This window comes from Saccostrea cucullata, unplaced genomic scaffold, assembly GCF_032062105.1.
Source record: "Saccostrea cucullata isolate Sc308-1 unplaced genomic scaffold, CSIRO_AGI_Scuc_v1 ctg141, whole genome shotgun sequence".
NCBI lineage: Eukaryota > Metazoa > Mollusca > Bivalvia > Ostreida > Ostreidae > Saccostrea > Saccostrea cuccullata.
In genome coordinates this window covers 280,089-299,516 of record NW_026940735.1, presented here as the reverse complement: position 1 = coordinate 299,516, position 19,428 = coordinate 280,089, and the positions used below count along the sequence as shown (strand labels likewise).

The 19,428-nt window shown below is 35.4% G+C and overlaps 3 protein-coding genes across 3 annotated transcripts; 2 read left to right on the top strand and 1 right to left on the bottom strand.

Moving 5' to 3' along the window:
- The first annotated feature begins 780 nt into the window (after window positions 1-780).
- Window positions 781-6,479, top strand: LOC134256124 (uncharacterized). Its single transcript, XM_062738732.1, has 9 exons — window positions 781-793; window positions 952-1,123; window positions 2,082-2,311; window positions 2,895-3,080; window positions 3,942-4,057; window positions 4,170-4,302; window positions 5,687-5,816; window positions 5,940-5,974; window positions 6,143-6,479. The coding sequence occupies exons 1-9, from the start codon at window positions 781-783 to the stop codon at window positions 6,352-6,354; spliced, it is 1,227 nt and encodes a 408-aa protein (XP_062594716.1). The 3' UTR covers window positions 6,355-6,479.
- Window positions 6,392-14,425, bottom strand: LOC134256123 (mucin-5AC-like). The gene is made up of 8 exons (XM_062738731.1): window positions 14,183-14,425; window positions 12,511-12,613; window positions 11,922-12,031; window positions 10,204-10,386; window positions 9,881-9,980; window positions 7,882-8,009; window positions 7,641-7,781; window positions 6,392-7,511 (listed from the first exon to the last, which is right to left on the bottom strand). The coding sequence occupies exons 1-8, from the start codon at window positions 14,241-14,243 to the stop codon at window positions 6,733-6,735; spliced, it is 1,605 nt and encodes a 534-aa protein (XP_062594715.1). The 5' UTR covers window positions 14,244-14,425; the 3' UTR covers window positions 6,392-6,732.
- A 1,686-nt stretch (window positions 14,426-16,111) lies between these two features.
- Window positions 16,112-18,805, top strand: LOC134256085 (uncharacterized). Its single transcript, XM_062738687.1, has 2 exons — window positions 16,112-16,704; window positions 18,204-18,805. Exons 1-2 carry the CDS (start codon window positions 16,197-16,199, stop codon window positions 18,791-18,793), a joined length of 1,098 nt encoding a protein of 365 aa, XP_062594671.1. The 5' UTR covers window positions 16,112-16,196; the 3' UTR covers window positions 18,794-18,805.
- The last annotated feature ends 623 nt before the right edge of the window (window positions 18,806-19,428 follow it).

Sequence of the window (19,428 nt, the reverse complement as noted above, 5' to 3'; positions counted from 1 at the left end):
GTTTTAAATCAAACTTCGCACGTTTTAACGAGCGTCAAAATATTTACCATAAATAACAAAGTAATAAACGTGTTTTTAAAACTGAAGAGTTCCAACTTTCTGATTGGTTGACTAAAAACAACAAATTAGCATATTTTACGGCAATATTTCAGCGAGTTTGCCCACGGGTGATAAGTAAAGACGAGATCACCCGTGGGTTTCCGACGATGAACCTCTGATCCAAAATATGCAATTACATTATGAAAGATCTGTTTCTGAAGATTAAAAAAAAACATGTTTAAATTTTTGGATCGATCATGGGCTGTGCTCATATTTTAATTCTTTGCTGAAGGTAGTCAGATACATAAGTTTTCTGCAATATTCAAGAACATTGCATTTTCTCAAAGCCTGTTTTCCAATACTCAAATTCTCAAAAAGAATTTTTATTATAGGAAATGAAAGCACCAAGTCTTTACTTTATTTTCATATATATGAAATGGGAAACAGGGTGATAGTTTATAAATTGATATAAGAACAGGGTCATTTTATGCATAAAGTGAACCTAGCTCTTTGATAAAAGATGTGAAATGTATAGTTGAAAGAAAATAAATTGATTTTTGATTGTGTTTAGAAGACGTTATTTTCAACTTATTGAAAATTTAGATTTTGTACAAAATACTGGAGAGCCATTCTGCTTGAAAACACCCTGGGACTATACATGTATGTTCATAAATTATATCCATTTTTAAAAAGCTGGAGCTGTTCTCCAGGCATAGTCTCAAGCCACGGTCCGGAGTCCGCATGGGAGAGGATCGTACATTTTTGCCGTCGTTCGCGACGATGTTCTCCAGCAAGACACTATCAAGTTATATGAACCGAATTTTTTTGTATCCCATTTATTGTCGTTACTACCAAACATGGAAAGATTATTCTTTGATCTGTAACATATGATGAGTATAATGTATTTTTCAGCTGCAGCATGCACATTTCCAGATGAACTTCGGGGGACTTGGCACAGTTCCCATAAGGGGGCTCTGACTTTTAGCAACACAACGATCTCTGAATACCCCATACAAATGTCTGCATTGGTTTCCTCTCTCGACTTTGTTTGTCAGGAAAAGAGTGGATCCGTTTACTTACTTAAGTAAGTTGGTGTTGTACAACCAAAATTATAGGGGGAGAAGGAGTTTGAAAAGTTCAGAGATTTTTCTACATGTACATGTATACTTTCAAATGGCAACACTTCTTATTGAAATAAGGCCAAAAAGGAAGAGCAGCGTTTTGAGAGAATTCCAAAGAAATTATTTGTATTTACCTTTAGTCGTTTAAAAAAAAGCACTATCAGAATTGTGCATCTCAGTATACTAGTCTTTTGTGAACTAAGTCTTACTGAATTTGTTGGAGGAGTAGCGTTTTGAAAATTTGCTTACAGACAGCAGGAAGGACGACAGACATCTTGCTAATGCACAAACTCTGCAGGTCTCTGATAAATACAAATCAAACGAAAGCCTCTCTTATGATCAGGACATTAATCTAAAAATTCCAAAGCATTCGGTTTTTGGTCTGCTTGTCTAGCTGTCTTTCTGTTTGTTTGTCCGCAAGGTTTAACCATGCCCATGACTTTTGAATGATTGGTGCTGCAGGACTTTCATATTTCACGTGTGACAAGACCTTCCATTGGGTACCAACATATTTGACCTCTTGATCTTGACCTAAAAGTTTAAGGTATTTTTGAAAAAGAATTACCATACTCCACCATTGACAATAGGTTTTGAATTGCTGGAGCTAAGGGCTTTTATATTTCTTATTTGTATTTCATGTGCTCATTTCTGCCTTGGGAACCAATATTTTGACCTTTTGAGCTTAATCTTGGTGTCAGGTGTACTTTTGAAAAAATAAAAAACAGACTTTAACTTTGATCACTTCTCAATGAGTGCTAGGATTTTCATGCATCACGTGTATTTCCTCTGAAAATACCTTTCTTTAGTACCTACATTTAGGATCTCATGAATTTAGAGTTAGACCTACATTTGGAAAAAAAAAAACTCTCTTAGACTTTGAAAAGGTGGACTTTAAAAACCTCATTTGTCATTCATTTAAAGGTCTCCCATTGCAGTCATTGCATTTGGTCAGCTGATAGATTCCTACCTCTGTCTGGATATCCAGAGAATATCAGCCACAAAATACAAATATTACATAGGAACAACGATGGAGAGTAGCATCAATGACTACGTATACGGAATAATGACTCAATCTACCATCAGTATGAGCGACGCCTGTAACAGGGCCACTCCCTATGAACAGGGCACTTTTATCACTTTAGTTAAAGACGGTGAGTATACCACTACATTTCGCCACTAAAATCGTTTATAGTGTTCTGTGCGGATTTAAATGTCAAGTTTTATGCTCTGAAGTTTCGGCAGAAGTTGCGAATACTATACCAAATACTTCTTGTCTTTCGTTTCTCATTTGGTTAATACATGTAGGACTTCAAAAAGAGGTAGGCAAAGAGGGCTTTAAAAATTGAATTGCAATAACCATCTTTAATTTCAGATTGTCATGAGAAGTAATACTTATTTTGAGCAATTCTTGGTACTGTAGGTGGGCATGTCGCAGAGGATGAAAGAGAAAATAAAATATTTCGAACTGTTATCAAAAATAAGGTTTTTTATATCATTAAAACCACAGGACTCATCGGATAATCTTTTCAACTGTACTAACACTTTAAAAGTATATTCGTTACATGAGCAAGTAGCTTAAACGTTTAGAACTGAATGTATCGTATCGAACAAAAGTAAGCCAGTCAGAAGTTTGTGGCATTTTCTCGAGACTAAATTTTAAGTATCCTCACTAGATTGAAACATGATCTATGATAATGATATGGTATTATTCTTACTTTTGTTTTCATGTTAAAGGTGAAGTATACACTGGATCTGCTCAAGCATCATGTCCTCCTAACCTTTTGGCAGCGTATTCAACCGTGACAATTAAAAACTCAGACGAGTCAACAACTTGCTCTGGAAATTCATTTGATGGATGCTCCCAAAAACTCACGTTCAAATTAACATACGAAGCATGTGCTTCGGGTTTGACATTTTCAAGTAAGTTTCTGAACTGGGAATGCTGTTTTCAGATTCAATACGCTAAACGATAAATGAATGATAAAGGTGAAAGTTTGATTCAGATCCTTAAAAAATTACTATCTCGGAGAAAATTATCAACGATTTCATTTCATGGCCATTTCATAGACTCAGCTATATTTAACACTGGTTTATAGTGCTAATGTCTCCCAGCTGATTCTTTACTCGAAAATATAAGTACAAATTACTTTGAAATAATGACAGGCTACTGACAGATAAGTTATTGTTATAGGGTTTTCAACCTTTCATTTAAAGTCAACATCTCACAAATTCTATGGTCGTTATATTGAACTTGTTCGCAAATACAGCTTAACGTTTGGTCTTATTTTGACTGACACGTTTTCCACCACTTGTTATGCCCCTTTTTTAATTACAAAGATATAGGTTTCGTCGTTTAGCTATTATAACAGACGCGGATGTAACCGGTTGATTGAGGATACTTACTCCTCCTGGTGTCCAGAAGTCCGTGTTTTTGCCCTGTTAACGATTTGTAATCATTCCTGGATTTATGAGATTGATAACCATTTTTCATCATTCAGCTTTTTCTGTTTACCGCCTTTCAAATTTTTCATCATTAAGAAATACATCAGGAACTTTTAATTGTTGTTGAAATGTGATATCAATGTCATTGGTTATTCGATACACTAATTGGCATTTGAATTAAAATTTAACAGTGCGTTGTAAAATTTCAGCTTTAAACCAAATGTATCATGCTTTACAGTGTATAATTTACATCATGATTTTATATATATATATATGTAAATACAATAAATCTTATTCATACTTGCTAAAAAGTGTTTTTATTTACGATTTATTCTACAGCATTAGGTGATTTTTACTGCCTTCACTCCCAGACAAGCGGGGGAATCACCTACACCATCGTATGGAACAATGATACTTCTGTCACCGGAAGTAGTACTTACAGATCAACCTGTTACGTAAGCAATTGATGTGCACATTGCACCAATTTTTTTGGGGTGAAATCAATTTTTTTCTCATTTGTTTTATAGTGTTTATGTAATCAAATATTGATTCTGTTTACTTTACTAGGCCTCTCAAACGATTGGTTCAACGCTGTATGCAACCGAGTACCCAGGGTTTTGCCAGTATTCCAACCAAACTAGCACTTATGTATTCAACCAAGGAATAAAATATACTATGACATCTCAGACAGCTACGTGCGGTATCTATAGATATTTTTTCAATAAACAGATTGGTATAGAACGGTGATTAGAGAAACTTGAATAATAAACCTACAAATTTTTGTGTTTGTTTGGCATACATACGTGCACTCTATGAAGTTAAGATACCTTTAAGATGCGAAAATATAATACGGTAAGATAAAGAAAAAGAAATCAAAACTACAATTAAAAGGGAGGGAATAGAATTGTAAGGAAGCAAAATCAACCAGTGATGTTTTTATTGTTAGCCAATCGAACACTCCCGATAAAACGTAAACAAAACAATAACACATCTCATCCCACGTTAATCAAGCAGAGATAACAGGATTTGTAGTAATGTAATGTAAAATGTTGATTTTATTAAACTGTTGTTATTTTTTTTAATTAAATACTAGTACAAGAAAAATCCAAACTTGTTAACAAACCGTCTGACAATGCAAACTTATTTATGCCCCATTTGAAATCCTGGATTTTTAGCTCTACTGGTCAAAGACTAGAAGAGCTTATGCGATAGTAATGTTTCCGACCGTCTGTCTGTCTGTAAACAATTTTTCAAAAAAATGCTACTCATCCTACAGTTTTGGTCTGACCGTAGACTACACTAAGATACATAATTCTTTATATCAGTTTTTGATTTCGATGAACGGTGTTGCCGTGGTTACTAAAAATAGAAATTTCTGTGAAATACTTTCAAAATGCTACTCCTCCTACAGTTTTGGTCTGATTTCAATACAACTTGGCACACAAGTAGACTACACTAACATACATAATTCTTTATATCGGTTTTTGATTTCGATGAACGGTATTGCTGTGGTTACTAAAATAGAAATTTCTGTGAAATACTTTCAAAATGCCACTCCTCCTACAGTTTTGGTCTGATATAAATATAACTTGGCAACAAGTAGACTACACTAAGATACATAATTCTGTATATCGATTTTTTTTATTTCGATGAACGGTGTTGCGGTGGTTACTAAAATTAGAAATTTCTGTGAAATACTTTCAAAATGCTACTTCTCCTACAGTTTTGGTCTGATTGCAATATAAACTGGCACACAAGGAGACTACACTAAGATACATAATTCTGTATATTGGTTTTTGATTTCAATGATCGGTGTTGCCATGGTTTCTAAAATTGAAAATACTGTAGACGTTTATTAAAAGCTACTCCTACAGCTGTAGTCTTATTGCAATATCTTGCCTCAAAAAGAGCTCAATCAAGCATTTTTATTCTATTTAGTGCTGTTGTAAAGTTTCAAGTCCCAACTGCTGCTTTTCTTTTCATTTGTTATAAGTACAAACCAGTAGAGCTTCAGTCTCTACAGAGACTTTTGGTTTCCATTGCCACCGCTTAGCAAGGAATTGTGACCTTTTCTTCTTTTGTAGTAATAACTAAGGAGGGAGGAGGAAGCGGGTTCTACTACTTCCTGATTGTACTGGGGATTCTTCTTGTTGCCGCTATTGCATTTGTTATCTTCATTATATACAAAAAATACAAGAATAAAATACGAATGATGTAAGTATGAAGACAATTTAACTATTGAAATCTTAAATTATAACCGGGTATTCATTTACTGCCTCAATGATAAAATGAAATTTTAAAAAGTACCTAATCCATGGCTCTGTGTTTTTACATTAGGGAATTGGAAGTTTACACAGAGGAGACCAAAAGCCGTAAGTTTGACTTTTAATGAAAAATAATCCAATTCGTGCGTTGTCGTTGCTTATGATACAATATTAGTGGTACAGTTTTAAAAGAATGAATGGAATTATTGAAAGTCTTATATTGTTGGAAAATCAACAAGACAATGTCAATAACGTGAACTTAATCTTTCAATGCAGGGCCCCAGACATCAATGACCAAAGAAAATGATGATCGTGCGCATGACCAAGTCCCCAAACTTCCTCCAATATTTCCAAACAAACCTCTGGTTCAATCAAACGAACCAGTTCAGACAGAGGAACCAGCTTCAGAACAAACAACTGTGGAACCAATCTCCTCCGAAAATACGGAACAAACTGAACTGGCGGAACCAACACCTGATGATAATTAGGATTAGGACAATTAAAAATACGTAGGATTTATAATAGATCATCATTTTACACCATCATTATCATTATTTGTCTGATTCTGTTTTTAAAAGTATACTAAGTATTTCTCTTGTAGACTGCTGAGCTAGGTTCGTTATGACATCCATTTTAAAAATAAATGTATGCAAACATTTTATGATCTAAGATGCTGATTTCTGAAGAAAATTGTATTATTTATCTGTTCTTCAATCAATCTTCTGTCAAAGGATGATGTGTACTCTTCATTGTAAAACAGTTACAAAATATAAACACACCTGCTCAAATTATAGATTGTTGGGGAAAACACCTACAAATAAATGCTTAAAATATTTAATGTGTTTAATATTGTTTACTAGTATTTGTCATGCTCTGTACGACTGATTGAAAACAATATTGTCTTCATCAAAACAGTCACTCCAGTGTCTGCTCGGAGATTTGGAATCTGTAGACAAGGAAGGACCATGTTTTTGTGCAGTGTGTTTCCCAGAAAAACAAAACACAGTTGTGGCAGTAATACCTATAGCTAAAACCAAGAAGGAGAACACAGCTAAAACTATCACTGCTTCAAACGTCACTTCACTTCTCGAAGTTAACCAGTTGGTTTCTGTTGTTGACGTTGTAGAAGAGGAAGCTAGAAATGAACTAGATGTGGATTTATCAAAAGTTGTCGATTCTGATGTTGTTGTAGGTTCTGATGTTGTTGTAGGTTCTGATGTTGTTGTAGGTTCTGATGTTGTTGTAGGTTCTGATGTTGTTGTAGGTTCTGATGTTGTAGGTTCTGATGTTGTTGTAGGTTCTGATGTTGTAGGTTCTGGTGTTGTTGTAGGTTCTGTTGTTGTTGTTGTAGGTTCTGATGTTGTTGTTGTAGGTTCTGATGTTGTTGTAGGTTCTGGTGTTGTTGTTGAAGGTTCTGATGTTGTAGGTTCTGATGTTGTTGTTGTTGAAGGTTCTGATGTTGTAGGTTCTGATGTTGTTGTTGTAGGTTCTGATGTTGTTGTTGAAGGTTCTGATGTTGTAGGTTCTGATGTTGTTGTAGGTTCTGATGTTGTTGTTGTAGGTTCTGATGTTGTTGTTGTAGGTTCTGATGTTGTTGTTGTAGGTTCTATTGTTGTTGTAGGTTCTGATGTTGTTGTTGTTGGTTCTAAAATCAACAAGATAAGAGTTCTAAAGATTTATCAAACCTTGTTTTTCATCGATCTTTCATAATACAAACAAATTCATTTATTTTTAATGATGTACCCTTGTATAGATAAGTGATTTCATTGCCTACCGATAGTATTGTAAACCAAAAGGAAGCCCCTGCCTTCGTTCTCTCCATCAGAATAGAATTGTACGAGAACAAATGAGGTGTTGATCGTTCGTATCTGTGGATCAAAGCTAGCTCGGGCACATAATTTTTCTTCAATTTGTCCTAAAATATCGATTGAATTTCCGATTCTTTGGTAATTTAATAGAGCAAGGTTAAATCTTAATCATAAAGTGTGGAAATTACTAGTTCCTACGATACTTACCATCATTCAAAGTTATATAATCTATGCATACAGAATCAACCGTTGTGTCTGTGTCCAGAAAACGCACAGTAATCACCATCGTAGAGTCTGGTGGCTGCGATGTGATGTTCCATGAGCAAGACATGTTGCTGTGCAAATAATTTAATTTCGTAAGTGAATACATCGACAAATATCAAATAGATCGCTTTAAAATACTAGTATTAGTATATCAGAATGTGTAAACAAATTTGAAAAAGTCATTACTGATTTCAAAAAAAGGATGACACTTTCTGGTAAAATAGTTTCCATCTCAACCGTGTCTAAGTGAAACTATTACTTCCACCTTCACAATGTCAAGGGTCCTGAGTCAAAACATTATCGTTAGACCCATGACAAATTTCATTCGATATCTAACGGATCTTACTGAAGAGAGGGATATATATACTTGACATATGGAAAGAATGCTGCTCTGAGTTATACCACTACTAGCTCAAGGGTATTCAAGCAGTATTAAGCTGCCCATTGGCGGATCAAGAGGAGAACTCATTCTCGATATTTCGGGAGGAGGTCGAAGTGGCAGTCAGTGCTATTAACAACATACCTTCGGAATTGGTTGAGGCATGAGAAGAGAAAATGATCAATTCCTTAAAACCATCTGGAATAATACATGGAGCACTGGAATATGCCCTGGACACAATCACTAATCATCGCCTTACCAAAGAAAGGAAACCTACAGTTAAACAACTATATCGCACTACCAGCGTATTTAGGCATCCAAGTAAGGTGATGCTGAAGATCCTACTAAACAGACTGAAAACCTGTAGAAGAAAGAACAGCCAGAATTTAGAACAAGGAAAAACAGGACCAAACAGATATCTAATCTACGAATAATCTGCGAGAAATACGGGTATCTGCAGCACCAGCAAGACCTTATAAATTATCATTTGTACGATGTTTTCAAGAAAGCCTTCGACAGATTGTGGCAAGCTGCTTTCTCCCATCCTCTTCAATAGAATTATGGAAGATGCTCTCTGAATCACAAATGCAGCCTCTGTCGGAGGAAAAATCGTCCTAAATCTGCAAATCGCTGAAGACATAGTCTTACAGAGAATATGGGCTATTTGGTGAAACACCTTGACCGAGCGGCTTCTGCATTTGGAATGGAGATCAGTGCAGAAAAACAAAACTAATGGGTGACGACCAACAACCAAGACATCATGGTCAATCACCTCATCAATTAAGGTAAGAGGAACCTGTCTGGAAACAGTGAAGTCATGAAAGTATCTCGGTTCCATCATATCAGACGAAGATTCCAAACCAGAGGTTATAGCAAGGTTTGCACAAACTTCAGCATAAGCAACACTACAAGTCATCTGGAGAGATGGGAGCATCACTCTGCGCTCGAAGATCCAAACATTGACCCCTTACTATGCCAGTTCGCCTGTGAAACCGGGACACTCACTGTAGAGCTAGAAAAGAGGATTGTGAGTACCGAGATAAAATGTAACACGAAGATACTAAGCATCCATCACACAGATCTTGTGAACCAAAGAAGAGGTCCACAGGAAAGTTTCGGATGCTATGGGAGCTCACCGTGACCTCCATACTGTTGTCGGGAAGCGGAAATCAAAGTGACATGGCCACATTCCCTGCTGAAGAGCCTTGCAAAGAAAAGCCTGCAAGGCAATGTTAAAGGAAGACGGAGACGAGAGGGCAGAAAAAGACGTCTTTCACACATTTAGACGCTCCAATCAGATCGGGGCTTTCTTCTGCAGAAATAAACATAAACAGAAAGTAGGCATTTGATACCTGCACATGTTAACAGGCTGCTTGTCCCCGGAAAAAACTAACCGAGATTTGTATATTCTCCGAAAGACGTCATTGCACTCAGACTGTTAATTATCGAATGAGATTTGGCATGGTCCAAATGTTGACTCGGGAACCATGGATTATCTGAGAATTACATAGAAAAAATCGAATTATTTCCACCCCTAAAAATGAAAGAGATGTATTGCTATACCTTTGATATTTTTCAGGAAAGAATGGTGATGTTAAGAACTGTTCATTTGAGGCTGATGTCAAAGTTTTCACATTGGAATTACAGGCTTCAGACTCGTAAGCTGTAGAGAAAAAGAATTTTATTCTGTTTACCAATCTACAAGGGTTTATCCAAAAGTAATGTCACCGTGGCCATATATCTTATATTTGGCGTCACATCAAATATAATACACCAAAAGATGCACATATGTAAATCTAATTAATATTTAAATTTTCATTTCATAATGTTAAATTAAATTTAATTTAAGAGCATAAATGAACCCTACAGAGCATTTAACAACTCACCTATTGGTTCTGCAGATATTACTTTGAAAACAAAACCTTTTTCCAGGTTATCATGTGAAACACCGTCTGTATCAAAGTAAACAAGCATTTGATTGGAAGACGTCGTGTGAAGAGGCGTGGTACTGGGCGAACCAGAGTTAGAACAAATTGATTTAGTCAGATCCGGAGCCGACAGACTTGTACCTTTAAAGTGAATTTGACATCCTTAATATTTTACCGGACATACAGTGAGATTTTGTAAAATATAATTTTTGGTGATTACATCTAGATGGTTTCTTTATGAAATGAATTCAATGAAATTGTATAGCTAGGAGTCCGGATAGGAGCACGATGTTCACTATTGCACCATCGAAGTTTGGGTCAATATTACCAGGACGATGCAGCGATAGTGTGATGATAATAGACGATGAAGCGATGGCACGATAAAGCGATAGTGATGGTGCGATGACGATGGCGAGATAGTTCGATGACAATGAATCGATGTTCACCATCGCTCCATCCTGCCATTGCATTGTCACGCCATTGCATCATTGTCATCACTTCATCGTCATCGCATTATCGCTCAACCGACTTTTCAATCGATGCTCGATGATGCAATAGCTATAGTGAACTACATGGCCCTATTCGGATTTCACAGAAATAAGTATCTTCTGACATGATAATCCTAAGTACATTATTAAAAAGAACATCAGCTACAAACACATATCAGATCAGAACTGAAAGTTAATTTAAGTTGGGGGGGGTTGAATTTTAACCCCCAAGGGGATCAAATTTGAACGAACTAGAATCTACATTACCTGAGGATGATTCATACAAATATTACTAATCCTGGCTAAGTACTTGAAAAGAAGATTTAAAAAGGTTTCCACTGGCATATTTAAAAACTCTGGATCATTTTGGCCACACCCTTACCCCGGGGTCAAACAAAATTTTACATTACCTGAATAATTTCACATGAGTTTCATCTTTCCTGTTTCAATGGTTCTTGACAAGAAGATTTTTAAAGATATATATTCATGTAAAACTTTGATTGTATACGTCGCCCTACCCTCGGTCAAAAACAAACTTGAATCTACACTACCTGAATCTTTACATGAGTTTTTTTTCCTGGCCCAGTGGTTCTTGAATAAGATTTTTAAAGATTTTTCCTATATATTCCTATGTAAAACTTTGATCGGCCATTTTTACCCCCGGTGGTCATGACAACAAACTTGAATCTTCTCAAAAGGGATATTTGAGTTTCATTTTTCCTGGCCCAGTGGTTCTTGAGAAGAAGATTTTTAAAGATTTTTCCTATATATTCCTATGTTAAACTTTTGATCGGCCATTAATGGCCCTGCCCTATATAAGTGGGGGTCATGAAACAAACTTGAATTACTCTACCTGAGGAATTGATTCCACATTTTTATCTTTCCTGGCCCAGTGGTTCTTGAGGAGAAGATTTTTAAAAAATGCCAATAATTTTTCTCTAAATCATGATTATCTCCCCTTGGAAAAGGGCGTGGCCCTTCATTTGAACAAACTTGAATCCCCTTCACCCATGGATACTTTGTGCCAAGTTTGGTTGAAATTGGCCCAGTGGTTTTTGAGAAGAAGATGAAAATGTGAAAAGATTACGACAATGACAACAACGACGATGACGACAGACAACGGACAAATTTTGATCAGAAAAGCTCACTTGAGCCTTTGGCTCAGGTGAGCTAAAAAGAACAACATACCATCATAAGCTTTAAGAATGTCTCCGCAATGAACCAATAGATCCGTCACTTGAAATATGAAGACCAGGCTTGTGTCTGTCGATTCAAATAACCACTGGCAATTTAAATATCTGGATCAGCAAACAAGAAAATAAAATTTTATTTAACGAATAACGTTTTCCAGAAAGGAAAATGTACGACAAGCAAGACTTTAATATACATGTACTTGTATACGTTAATTGTCAAAAATATTGCAGAATGCCAAATCTTTAGCAATTTTTTGCTGTAATAATAATATATAGTAAACAAATACACTGGAAACGGGCTTTTTTCGAGAGTACAGAAAAAAGTGCAAAAGGATATTTGAGCTTAAATGCTCATACTCTTAAACTATATGAAATTTAAAGATATATAAGTGGGCGGAAAAAATGTTTTTGAGAAATTGTTTATTTAGGCCAATCAGAGACAACCATTGAACCACATTTATAATACCTAATCATTATCAAAGGTAGATTTTGGGATAGACACAGAGATGAGGCTTTACGGCAGTGTTTCATCCCATTTAACATGGGTACAAATGTACTAATGTAGAATAAAATGAATTTCTTACCTGTCATAGTTTCCCGATGAATTAATGGGGTAGGTAAATATAAGCCTGTCAAAGTCCGGCACGGCAACAGTTAAGGTGGTACCATTACACTCACCCAACACACCTATAACATGTAGTAAACCAAAAAAAAAAATTATATTTATATATTTATTGAATGGTAATTTATAAAGTATAACTGAAATATGATATAATTATTTGAGTAAGCAAAATACTGTTGTATACATCATGAAAGTTTGAGTTTGAAATGTGTTTGTTTATATTATAAATTAATTCAGTTAAAACGAAAATAATATACCTTGATGAGGATAAAGAATTCCCAAAACCTAGAGAAGGTGGGTCATCATAGCTTTTTGTATTTTGTTTTGTTTGTTTTTTTGTTTTTTTTGGTTCAAATTAATGAGTATTATGTCGAGCTAAACTAAATTTATATTACCTTAATACATTTCATTTTTTGCATTGAACTTAAATACAAATGGTAAAAGAATATTTTGAGAAAATTGCTTTTCAAAAATTTATTTGTTTGGTTTATTATATTCATAAGATTTCTTTCCAGTGAATGTCCTTCTAAGATGCCTTGCTGAGAGAATTTATTCCAGTGAAGATCATTATATATGATTTTATGTGACATGACGTTAGGATTCATGAAACCCAACATAATTCCTTTTTGTATATTATGCCACAGGGGCGGATCCGGCAATTTTTGAAAAGGAGAGTCTCCAGGTTCTTTGTCCCGGTATGCATAGAATCACACAACAAGCATTTCAAGACCAAGTCCATAGCAACGGTTTTCAAAGGGGCAACCCCTAAAAAAAGTTGACTTGCAAACAAAAAAAAATTAAACAAAATCACATACAAGCAACTTGTGCACCACACCTTAAATTCTATAATTCTATCTCGGGGGGGGGGGGGGGTGTCAAAACCTTTGGACCATTATTTCTTTCGAAGGCTTGCATTTTGGCTCATTTTCACCACCTGCAAGAAAAGCGGGAGGGTATATAGTCAGTTCAAATCAAAATTTACATATCAAAACTACAGCAAAAGATTATTATCAGAAAAAGTGAGCCCCCCCCCCCCCCCCGCATACATGTAGTATTTTTTTTTCTTTACATTTCTTGATTAAATTATCCCCATGATATAAGGAAAGAAATATTCTCTTCTGCATATTCCCTTTCATAAATCTTTATGAAGATGGCTTTAAAATGGCATAATTAATTTGCCGGCATCTTCCGCAGATTTCTAATTGAAACCTTGCATGTTACGTGTGTGTCATCTTCCCAAGTCAAAGGTTTTTGATGGAGCGGAGCGGATCAAAATCCCTTTACTGGGGAAGATGCTCGTATTGAACATGTACTTATTTTATTCAAAATATTAGACGTAAAAATATTTATGTTACAAATAGAACTCTCTCTCTGTCTCTGTCTCTTTGCAAAAATAAAGGGAGGCGGGTCTGACCCCTCATGGATCCGCCAATGGACCAGATGATATCAGGTTTCAAGCCTTACATACATGTATCTTTCCATGTTCGTGTAATAACATCAAATCATACACAAAGTGGACATGCTTGACTTAGCAACAATACACATACAGCACACTATTAGAAGTCAATTTCACAAATTTTCTCTTCTGTGTTACTTTCAGTAACCTCTACTTCACAAATTCTATAAAATATTACCTGTAAAATTTTCAACCATCCATATACCAAGACATAGGAAAACGCCACGGAATATTTCCATTCGAGTGAGAATCAGTGAACTAGCTGTAGTGACCGACTTTCTAATTCTACACTTCAACTACAAACGAAATGTTGAGTTATCCGTGAAGAAAAAAGGGCGCGACAATAACAGAGAAACAGAAATACATACCCAGTCTAGTGTCATATAGTTTGAAACGAATGCACTTAATTGTGTATACAGGGTGTGCACATGCACTTAGAAACTTGATACGACATTCTTCGCTTCAATTTTCATACTTTTTATTTGCTCAAAGAATAAACAAATTATTTCTACCCATTTTAATGAAGACAAGTTTAGATTGATATTCTGTACAAGAATTTATTTGAAAATCATCATTTGCATCATGTCTGCGGTGAATTTCCTTTGAAGTAAAATGTACAATAACTGGAGATACATCGATGAGCGGAGCCAGCAAAAACTGTGCCGTGTAAATAAATTATTGAACACCAAGGCGATTTCATCATTTTAAATTAAATGTATATTGAAGTAATAGTTATTGTATATTTATTTTGGTGTATCTTCGTCCAAATGAATCAGGATACATCATAATAAATATTTAGTAACTTTCTTCTATCATGGCCAATCAAACGTCATGTCACAAATTTTCATGCATGATTTTTAATTACATGTAAACCAATAGAAAATGTAGTTTTTGTCAGGTGACCGCATGGATAATCTCTCCTTCCTACCAGTATTTTTGATATACACATTTTACGTTTGTGTGTTCATGAGAAAGAACGTCGGATTAGCCCAGCATCCCAGTTTTTAAATTTTCATGATTTTGATTTGTTATCATTTAAGAATTATTTTACAGAACTCACAAGGCATATAAACACGGATTGTTAATGAAATTCACAAGAAAATTTTTTTGATATCAAAGAAGAAAAATTAGTAGTTGAAGAAGGAAAATTCAGATGTACATGTAGCCCTCCTGGCCTTAAAATTGAAATTATCGAAAATATCGTCTACTTATACTGCCATTTTGGTTTGCAAGATAATTATTCTGTCTAACGTGCTTTGTGCAGATGTCTATTACGAGAGTAATTGATAGAGAAGTAAGGAATTGTTTGAAATCTAGCTTCTTTGAAATTGCATGAGTTAAGAATTTGGAAGAATTAATGCAGAACCAAGCGTAAATAAATATACAAGTTTTTATTCAATGGTGGACACTGCAGCTCTCCGGTCTGTCAAATATTCATTCAGCGATCGAATTCTAAATAAAACGGCAAAAAAAAATAAAATTAATAATAATATACATTTATATACATAATATAATAAAATATAATTTTAAAAAGTTACAAAAAGGGATAAAAAACTAGAAATTCAAAACTTAGGTTAGCGAGACTGGTTTAATGTTCTTCTTAGTCGAACATCTGCTGAAAAAAGTGCGAGCGGCGAGCGATTGCTAGAAAATAATATTATTTATACTTCATATAGACAAAAATTTTAAGCAGAACATGAAAGAATTTGAGCGACCAAAAATATATTTTCTACTTTATCATGATCTGTAGAAGGATAAAATACGAAAAAACAATATTTTGCTCAGAATTTCCCAGGTGCGGGAAATTGAAATCAATGCTATTGGTATAGTGGCACAAGGATCCGAAGAGCAAAAATAGCATTGGTATTGTCCTATATATACGATATTGGGCTAACAGATCGTACCTCACTTTGAAATATCTTATTCGAAACTACTATCCAAAGAATTACGTTACAGGTTAAAAGCATAAATGGACTCGGTAGTCATTACCATCAGCAGATCAAATTGGAAACATATAAAACAATTGCCCATATGATCAGATAACATTTATTATATAAATTCTATTTGTAATTCACAACACAAAAAAGACATTGAGTCGGTGCTAAATATAAGATCAAACTGACTATCATATTTCAGTTAAATACCGTTAACTTCCTTGTGAATTTCCTCTAAGAAACGAAAGTGGAGAAGTCATGGACTGGATAAAGTATCCCCTTATTGGGGTTATTTTATCTTTTATTGTGGGGGTTTATTATCGCCAAGAAACACAGATAAAACAGTACAAATTGCTCCTCGACAAAGCATTAGAAAAAACCGCTTCCTTAGACCGACAGTTAAATGAACTAAGTGGTACTGTGTTGACAAGCACGGAGAACATTGCCGCAATCAAGAAAAAGATGGAAAAGACAAACATTGCAGTGGATGAAATCCAATCCAAGAAGACAAAATCATTGTCTTTGTCTGAGTCTAACATAACTAGCTTGAGGAGTGACGTCAGAGATATGGAGGACTCGGTAACTACAATTCAGGAGACCATGGAGTCTCTACAGGAGCAGGTCATCGACTTGGAATCTCTGGTGTCCTCCGTGGACGCCAAGTGTGACGTCACAAGACGAGAACTGGAAGCTGTGATACCGACTATGACTGGAAAGATCAACCTGTTGATGCACAAAGCTCGAAACTGGCTCGGGGATTTTAACGGTATACTGTTCTTTAAATTTGCTTTACAATAAAATAAAACACAGACTGAATTATGGGAATGAAAAAGTTGAGATACTCATATAGAGAGTTTCGACGCAGCATTTAATCAATGAATTGGAAAACGGCTTCTCGATAAATGAAGAAAAAAAGAGATAGGAATTTGCCATATACTCTTAAAAGTTCTTTTCATTCAAAATCCAACCTGTGGAATTAGAAATTATTAACATCTGATCATCTTTAATCTGAGTATCTTGTTTTAGATAATTAATTTGCTTTGGGATGCATTTACAAGATATGCACACTGTTTGCAATATGCGCTCCCCTTTCTGAAATATGTAGTACACCAAAATAGACCTTTTGTAAGCCATAAGACAATTGTTTTATTGTGGGGAGGGCAAGGTCAAAGGGTGAAACTTTTTGATACAGGTGGAAAGGTCACACGGAATATCAGTTCTCATCTTCTATTTCGGGGGCTTAAATTGTACCGAAAATTATCGTGTGCAAACGACATAAAAGACGTGTGAAAAAGATTTTCTGTTGTGCAAAATGTTCCCTGACCCACAAGACTACGATTGTAATTAGAGAGTGTAACATGGACATTAACAGTTAAAAAGAATTTCAATTCAGATTTTTTTAACAAATGTTTCTTTATCTACATGCAGTAATCCAAATAAACTTTTCATCTTGTTTTTAGCTCACCTGAGCCGAAGGCTCAAGTGAGCTTTTCTGATCACATTTTGTCCGTATTCCGTACCTCTGTCCGTCTAGCTGTCCTTCCGTCTGTAAACTTTTCACATTTTCGATTTCTTCTCAAGAATCACTGGGCCAATTTTGACCAAACTTGACACTAAGTATTCTTGGGTAAAGGGGAATTAAAATTCTCAAAATGAAGGGCCAAGTCCCCTCACAAGGGGAGATAATCAAGGAAAGTCAAAAATAGGGCCGGGTCATTAAAAAATCTTCTTCTCACGAACCACTGGGCCAGAAAAGCTGAAACTTTTGTGGAAGCATCCTGGGGTAGTGTAAATTCTAAATTGTTCAAATCATGTCCCCCGGGGGTAGGGCGGGGCCACAATGGGGAATCAAAGTTTTACATAGAAATATACATGTATAGGAAATATCTTTGAAAATTTCCTTCTCAAGAACCACTGGGCCCGAAAAGCTGAAACTTATGTGGAAGCATCCTGGGATAGAGCAGATTCTAAAATGTTCAAATCATGACCCCCGGGGGTAGGGCGGGGCTACAGTGGGGAATCAATGTTTTACATAGAAATATATAGGAAAAATCTTTGAAAATCTTCTTTTCATGAACCACTGAGCCAGAAAAGCTGAAACTTATGTGGAAGCATCCTGGGATAGTGTAGATTTCAAATTTTCCAAATTATGAGGGGTAGGGTGGGGTCACAATATGTATTACAAGGGGGAATTTGGTAATGAACAGCATGGTCAAAGCTACTCAGGTGAGCGATGTGGCCCATGGGCCTCTTGTTTACTTGTAGGTTCCATGTCATTTAACAGTTTCTCGTTACACAGTGATTTGTACATATCAAAGGACGAGAAAGTTCTTAGCAATTACTACTTTCCGTCAGCGAAGCCTGGTCCAGGAATTTTCCCTCTCATCATCTACAAAGGAATTATGGGAAACGTCAAAATATCTTTATTTGATAATTTAAAGTTCAAATTCATGGTATGGTTTCACATAAAGAAAACACTGGAAGAACAAATCTTAATTTTTGACTTTTCTCTCTGTTCAAAACGAGATTTTGATAAGATGATTTATGGTGACAACTGTTATGGGATGCAGGGACAGAAGTACAATGACATGATAGTATTGTCGTTTGTTTCGAAGTCTCTCCTTCACGAATTAAAGAACGAGTATTACCCGGTGTCAACAGCATCAGCTGGGACTATATACTCCCTGGCGTTCGAAATACACATTAAGGCCTTGCGTGGTATTGTTACTTTTAGTGAGTACTTCAGTGGACGACTGATCTACTCTATGGATTTTGTGGACTTTTCCGCAGGTCTCTATCCCATGTTTGGAGTGTACAACAAAGATCGAGTACATGTACAATTAATTATGTTATAATTTTTAATGATATTTAAAGGACTTTCTGAAATATGCATTAATTTATTAAAAACTCAATTTAATTAAAATTAGATGTGAGATCCGCTCGCATACTCTCTAGTGTAGCAAGTTTGCGAGCGGATCTAACATCTAATTTTGATTAGATTGTTGAAAACTTAGAGTCATACCGGTATGTCTCCATGATGATTTAATTAAAACTGAAATACATTTATTAAATAAATGGTGGGGGGGGGGGGGGGGGGGGAATATTTTCATCGGCTAACTTTCAAACATAAATGCCTTATATACATTTTCTTCCAATGGTGAATATAAATATGTGAAGTGACAAATTTTAGTGGATTGAAGTGTACGAGGGGTGATCAAAAAGTTCGCAAACTAATTGAATAACTTCCATACAAGAAACAATATTTGGTTTTAATGTTGATTATATTTTAAATTAATCCTACCCGATTTTAATGCACATCAACCACCGTTCTGCGCATGCGCGAATCACGTGATATTGGCGGTCACGTTTTTAGCGTTCTGTCACAAAAGTTAAAAGATTTTTCCGAGTTTTATATTTCTTTCCATGTGAGTTATTTTTATGACAAGAACAGTTAATTTGTCAGAAATGGTCATATCTCGGCAACAGAATT